We start from the raw sequence: 6,773 nt of genomic DNA, 5'->3' as shown, positions 1-6,773 counted from the left end.
TTATTATTATACAATTTAACTTTACATTTTTTTACTAAAATTAAAATACAAAATAAACTCAATTTAAAACAATTCAATAAAAAATAAAATATGTATACAAAATATGCTACTCAAACAAAATTATAAGGAATAACAAATCATATAATTATGGGTTATTAGGATTAATATATCACTCGATTCTCAAAATTTCTCCAAATCGAAAATTTCGAACCCTAGTTGCATATGATTCAGTCGAATTGAATAACTTTAATTCTTACATCACAAACTAAATCTTACTCCCCTAACCTTAAATTCTAAAGAGAATGATTAAATTATATATATATATATATGGCTAAGGTTCTAATTTTTTTTTTTTTTTTGTTAATACAATTCCATGTTCTTCCCTTTTTTATTCCTTTTTTGTTTTTCTAATTTTCTTTTCCACCTCTCCCCTTATATATACACAAATATGTGCCAAGGCAATCAAAACAAAATTATCAAATATAATATATATATATATATATATATATATATATATATATATGTATGTATGTGTGCGCGCTTGTATTTTTTCTTCTATTTTGAGTTGTTTTGTTTTGTTTTTTTTTTTTGGAGTTTTCATTATTTATTTATTTTAAAAAATTTTAAATTTTAACTAACTGAAATTCATGAAATGAAAATCAATTTATTAAATAATAAATATGTTGTATATAGAAGATTGATAAATATAAATTTAACTGCTAAGTCGACTTTTCTTTACTTCCAGTGAATGAGTAAGTGTAGAAAATTTTTCAATCACGTTTTTCTCAAGTAAATTAATTCCCTTTTTTCGAGAAGCCAGCAAGCAGAAAATATTTCTCACCAGGAAACCATCCAGCACTTCTCATTCGCAAGCAACCCACCAAAGCAAAACTATCTGATACTTAATCACCACCGTCCGACAAGAGAATTGTTGTGCTTTGAGGATTGATCAAAATATCAAACGGCTAAGAAATCAAGATCAGTAGGGAGCTTTTGTCAGTGATGTGCACCCAATAAAATTTCTTTGGGTGATATGTCATACGACTCAGACGTAGTACTGACAAATAATAATACAATGAATGACAGAGGTTGCTTCCCGCCGTGAAAAAGACATTTTTTTGAAAGCCAGTTTTCACGGACACATTCATATGACCCGACTCTAGTATTGGGTACTATAAATACACCAGTTTTGCCAAATTCTTAGTATTGTGTGTTGGGGTTAAAACCTGTATTTGTTGAAACCCTGATTGTCGTTGTTGTTGTTGTTGTTGTTTTTTTTTTTTTTTTTCGTTTCTTTCATGGTTTTGTGATCTTGAGAGGCCCAATCTAAAAAAAAATGACGGTTGGAGCAGGAATATCTGTGGCTGATGGGAACTTGAATGTGTTGGGAAACTGCATTTTAAGTGACGTTCACGACAATATATTTGTGACTCCGGCCACCGGAGATGGCTTAACCAATGGTGCCTTCGTCGGAGTCAGGTCTGATCAGATCGGTAGCCGACGGGTCTTCCCAATCGGAAAACTCCAGTATGTTATTTTCTTAACCATTTCTCTCCTTTCATTCCTCAATCAAAGTTTGTTATTTTGTTAAAGTAAATCACAACTTGTTAAAGTGATTTTCAACTGCAAATGGGTTTTCTTAATTTTATTTATTTATTTTTTATTTTCTTTACATGGGTGTTGAGTGATTTATTCACCTAAGATGCGGGTCAGAGTTAAATGTATGTATTATGGAATTACAACTGCAAATGGGTTATGGAATTTTATGGGTTTTCTTAATTTAAATTATTTTATTACAGGGGTGTTGAATGATTTATTCATCTAGGATGTGAGTCAGAGTTAAAATTGGGTTTGATGATATATGTGTGTGTGTGTGTTTTGATATGTGTTGGTAATGATTTGCAGGGGATTGAGGTTTATGTGTGTATTTCGGTTCAAACTGTGGTGGATGACACAGAGAATGGGCACATGTGGCCAAGATATACCATTTGAGACCCAATTTTTGATAGTGGAGGGACAAGATGGTGCACATTTTGGGGAAGAAAGTGAAGATGGGGTTGAGAAATCTGCACTGTATACAGTTTTCTTGCCGATTCTGGAGGGGGATTTCAGGGCTGTTCTTCAAGGGAATGCAAATAACGATTTAGAGATCTGTTTGGAAAGTGGTATGCTCGCAAATTCATGTTCTTTTGAATATTGTTTCTGTGATTTGTTAGTTGTTCTAGAAATGAGATGATAATATTTTTTGTTGATTGAAGGGGATCCTGCTGTGGAAGGGTTTGAAGGAAGTCATTTGGTTTTTATGGCTGCTGGATCAGATCCATTTGATGTTATTACAAATGCTGTGAAGTAAGTCCATTTCATTTCTCAAATGAATATAGGAAAATTAGGGCATGTTTGTTCAGCTCTCTAGAAAAATATAATATGGTTTTCACTTTTCGAGAGCTTTGAAAACAGAACAGTTATTGCTAATATCATATCCAAAAGAAAAATAATATCATTTTCCTAAAAATTATAAGCAAAAATAGCAGTTTTTATTTTCTGTTTGACTTACCGGAAAAGGAAAATCTCAAGATAGTGAAGTCCTCTCCATCCTGTACAAGATATCTAGTTTCAATTTGGATATGTGTTTTATTCATTTCCAGTTAGCAAATCTCAGATGCTTTTTTTTTTTTTTTTAAACGTCTAAGAGAATTTGTGATGCATTTTACAAAATAATTCACTTTTTTAATAAATCGCGTGTTTATTTTAATTTTAGTAAATTTAATTTTTTAGACTAATGATACAAAATGATAATATTCTTTTAAATTTTCAAATGAATCCAGCAATTTTTTCCCCTTTCCAATCACACAATGGAAACTTAAGTTGTGCCAAGTATCTTCTTGGGTGAAGCTTATTTCTTTATGCATACATAATTTGGTTATTAATTATATGAGTTCTACACAGGACTGTTGAGAGGCATTTACAGACATTTTCTCATCGTGAGAAAAAGAAGGTACTATATTTCTTCTCACAGTAATACTCTGTTGCTACAAACATTTTTTATGTATGCATAATATATATCTTTTGAAATTTTAACATCTATATGCTTCATCATGGTTCAGATGCCTGACATGCTGAACTGGTTTGGCTGGTGCACGTGGGATGCTTTCTATACAGATGTTACGGCGGAGGGAGTGAAGCAAGGATTGGAGAGGTTGGGACACTTACCATTTGAAAATTGTTTACAAACACCTAATACTAACATTCAGAAAAAAGTCAATAAACTAGCTTTTCCCTTTTTCAGTTTCGAGAAAGGTGGAATTCCCCCGAAATTCGTTATCATCGACGATGGTTGGCAATCAGTTGGCATGGATCCAGTTAGTGTTGAAGCTAAAGCTGATAACACAGCCAAGTGAGCACTTAAATTACAATCCCTTTCAAATGTTGCACACTACTTTTTTAGCTGGCTAATGATATTGATTATTTTTTGTTGTCTACTTCTCCTTTCAGTTTTGCAAACAGATTAACTCATATCAAAGAAAACCACAAATTTCAAAAAGATGGCAAAGAGGGTCACAGGGTAGAGGATCCGGCAATGGGGTTGCACCACATTGTTACTGACATTAAAGAACAACACAAATTGAAGTAGGATTTCTTATTCATGCTCACAAGTGTTAAGGTTCTGACAAATTTTGATCAGACGCTTGTGTTTACTTATTTTCTCCTGAATTTGTAGGTATGTCTATGTTTGGCATGCCTTAACTGGATATTGGGGTGGTGTTAGACCTGGAGTTACCGAAATGGAACACTATGAATCCAAGTTAGCCTACCCTGTTTCATCTCCCGGGGTTGAGTCGAATGAACATTGTGATGCTCTGAAGAGCATTACCACGACTGGGCTTGGCCTTGTGAACCCTGAAAAAGTGTTTAACTTCTATAATGAACTTCACTCATATCTTGCCTCGGCTATGATTGACGGGGTCAAAGTAGATGTTCAGAACATTCTTGAGACACTCGGGGCTGGCCATGGTGGAAGAGTGAAACTTGCTAGGAAATACCATCAGGCATTAGAGGCATCTATTTTGCGTAACTTTCCTGACAATGGAATTATTTATTGTATGAGTCACAATACAGATGGTTTGTACAGGTAAACTAATATCCTTCCACATGTTTTGATGGATTATAATCGTACAATGTAGTTGAGTTCTCAAGAATATTGATCTGATATGACTTTGAATTTCATGTAGTGCTAAGAGATCAGCTGTTATAAGAGCATCGGATGATTTCTGGCCCAGAGATCCAGCATCACACACAATTCATATTGCATCAGTTGCCTACAATACCATTTTCCTTGGGGAGTTCATGCAGCCAGATTGGGATATGTTTCATGTAAGCTGACGACTTGCAATGATGTATTTGGTTCTGAATTTTCTTAATCTGTTTCATTTAGTTGTGGGATTGTTGAATATTAACTTTTAAAATGATCTTCAAATGGTAGAGCTTACACCCAATGGCTGAATACCATGGAGCTGCTCGTGCTGTGGGAGGCTGTGCTGTATATGTCAGGTGCTGCCAATGGTCATGAATTTATGTTATGAAAAAATATCAATCGAACAACTGGTTTTCTCATGTTGGGATATCTAAATGCTGTGCAGTGACAAGCCTGGGCAGCATGACTTCAACTTATTGAAGAAGCTAGTACTTCCTGATGGCTCCATATTGAGGGCCAAACTTCCTGGCAGACCAACAAGAGATTGTTTGTTTTCTGATCCTGCCAGAGATGGAAAAAGGTTTGATAACAGAAATTGTTTTAGGACTCATAGTCTGCTATTCCTGAGAAGGGTGTGTTTGTTTAATCAGCTCTTGATAATCTTGCAGTCTTCTAAAGATTTGGAATCTGAACGATTTTAATGGAGTTGTGGGAGTTTTCAACTGCCAAGGAGCCGGGTGGTGCAAGGTTGGAAAGACGAACGTCATCCATGACAACCAACCTGGCACAATCACAGGAGTTATCCGTGCTAAAGATGTTGATTATTTGCCTAAAGTTGCTAATGATGGATGGACTGGGGATGCCATCTTATATGCCCATCTTGGAGGTATGGTTTTGCAGCAAAAAAGCTTTTCACTGTTTCCTTTTCAGTCATGTTTATGTTGTTCAATCCAAATAGACTGTCTCCAAATGTGTGAAGTTATTAGAAACTATTGTGAGTGTTCCGTATTGCTACCAAAATTGTTGATATGCCTTAAGTAATGAATTCTCTCTGTGACGTTATTGCAGGAGAGTTTGTTTATCTTCCAAATAATACTTCTCTGCCAGTTACACTGAAAACGCGAGAATATGAAGTTTTTACGGTGGTTCCTGTCAAGGAACTGTCAAATGGGGCTACTTTTGCTCCCATAGGTCTTACCAAGATGTTCAATTCAGGAGCAGCCATTAAGGAATTGAAATATGAATCCAAGAGAAGTTCATCTGTCGACATGAAAGTTCGCGGGTGTGGTGTATTTGGGGCCTATTCATCAGTTCGACCAAAGAGGATAACAGTTGACACCGAGGAAGTAGAGTTCAAATACGAAGAAGGGTCTGGATTATTGACCCTTGTGTTGAGAATTCCAGAGGAAGAACTGTACCTTTGGGACATGACCGTTGAACTGAAATGAATTTCAACCTTCTTCCAGTAGCATGAGGGATTCAATTTTTTACGCATACCTCGTGAAGACGTGAAAGAGAACTTCTCTGGAAATGATAGTTTTAAATTGTTCTCGTTTCTGTTTTGCAAGTTATTATTTCTTGGACAATAAGCGTGGGCGTCATTGTAGGTGTTGTATCATTTTAGTTTTATGGAATTTAGATAGGGAATTCTCAGTTGCCTGCAATGATGCCTCCATGGAAATTTGTAGCAGTTGGTTCAGGATGTATCATTTGAAGTTATATCACTAAATTCGGGTGAAGTGCAAAAAAATCTTCTTTGTATTTAGAAAAATGCGCAAATAGCATCTTTCATATTCAAAACGTTCAAATCTCAGTAGTACATAAAGTAAGCAAACAAATGGCTTAAATAAATTGAAATAGGCAAAAATACTAAAATACCCCCAAAATTCTCTTTACAATAATAATAAAATATGGCTAGAAAGTACTTGCATTACATTGCATTGTACAACTAATTAAGGCTCTCTCTACCCTCTTTCTCTCTCTATATCACATCTTTCCCTATATACATATGGCTTGCGTGCAGTTTACACCCCTATGTTATCGATATAGTGCATATAACCTGTAACGACCCGAACCCGGAGTCATTTACGTCCATCTACATCACTTCTAGTGCCGTTACATCATTCCTAAGTTATAATCAAGTTTTCCATAGGCTCTAAGCAACTTCCCTTGGAGTAGGATGGATCATGCTGAAGAAGGAAACAAAGTGGAACAAGGCAGCATAGTTTCGTTGACCGGAATGGGGCTTCGGTCAGCCGAAGTGAGCCCACTCTGCAACTAAGTTGCTAAAGCTGAGAAAGTGAGCAATAGCCTATGTGGAAACTTTGCAATCTGCTCTAAACATACTCTAATATACTTCAAAATAATAAAACCACATGACATAGGCATAAACATCAATAATTTGATACAACAAAACATTTTTTTCCCCATTCAACTACGAAATAATACATAGTCTTTGTATTTAATCGAATTTACATCAAAATAGGATTAATAATCAAAATTACAACTCAAGGTCATGCTACATAACTCAATACATTGCAAAATGATGCTTTACAAAGAATGACTTCAAAATACACAAAAG

General features: G+C 35.1%; 1 protein-coding gene across 1 annotated transcript; it reads left to right on the top strand.

Annotated features, from left to right (window-relative positions):
• The first annotated feature begins 1,192 nt into the window (after window positions 1–1,192).
• On the top strand, window positions 1,193–5,963 carry LOC132308305 (probable galactinol--sucrose galactosyltransferase 1). The gene is made up of 13 exons (XM_059806349.1): window positions 1,193–1,527; window positions 1,906–2,165; window positions 2,259–2,349; window positions 2,947–2,995; window positions 3,105–3,196; window positions 3,287–3,394; window positions 3,493–3,627; window positions 3,719–4,129; window positions 4,230–4,371; window positions 4,481–4,548; window positions 4,638–4,772; window positions 4,861–5,078; window positions 5,261–5,963. The coding sequence occupies exons 1-13, from the start codon at window positions 1,337–1,339 to the stop codon at window positions 5,638–5,640; spliced, it is 2,280 nt and encodes a 759-aa protein (XP_059662332.1). The 5' UTR covers window positions 1,193–1,336; the 3' UTR covers window positions 5,641–5,963.
• The last annotated feature ends 810 nt before the right edge of the window (window positions 5,964–6,773 follow it).

The sequence above is a fragment of the Cornus florida genome, unplaced genomic scaffold, assembly GCF_030987335.1.
Source record: "Cornus florida cultivar Cherokee Brave unplaced genomic scaffold, ASM3098733v1 CherokeeBrave_3.0.0_Hap2_Chr05, whole genome shotgun sequence".
Classification (NCBI taxonomy): domain Eukaryota; kingdom Viridiplantae; phylum Streptophyta; class Magnoliopsida; order Cornales; family Cornaceae; genus Cornus; species Cornus florida.
This window is presented reverse-complemented; position numbering and strand designations above follow the sequence as displayed.

Excerpts from the sequence above, each read along its gene's own strand:
- LOC132308305 (XM_059806349.1), top strand. The coding sequence starts at position 1,337 with ATGACGGTTGGAGCAGGAATATCTGTGGCTGATGGGAACTTGAATGTG. Across the intron at positions 1,528-1,905 it reads TTCCCAATCGGAAAACTCCA|GGGATTGAGGTTTATGTGTG; the intron begins GTATGTTATTTT and ends AATGATTTGCAG. Across the intron at positions 3,197-3,286 it reads GTGAAGCAAGGATTGGAGAG|TTTCGAGAAAGGTGGAATTC; the intron begins GTTGGGACACTT and ends TCCCTTTTTCAG.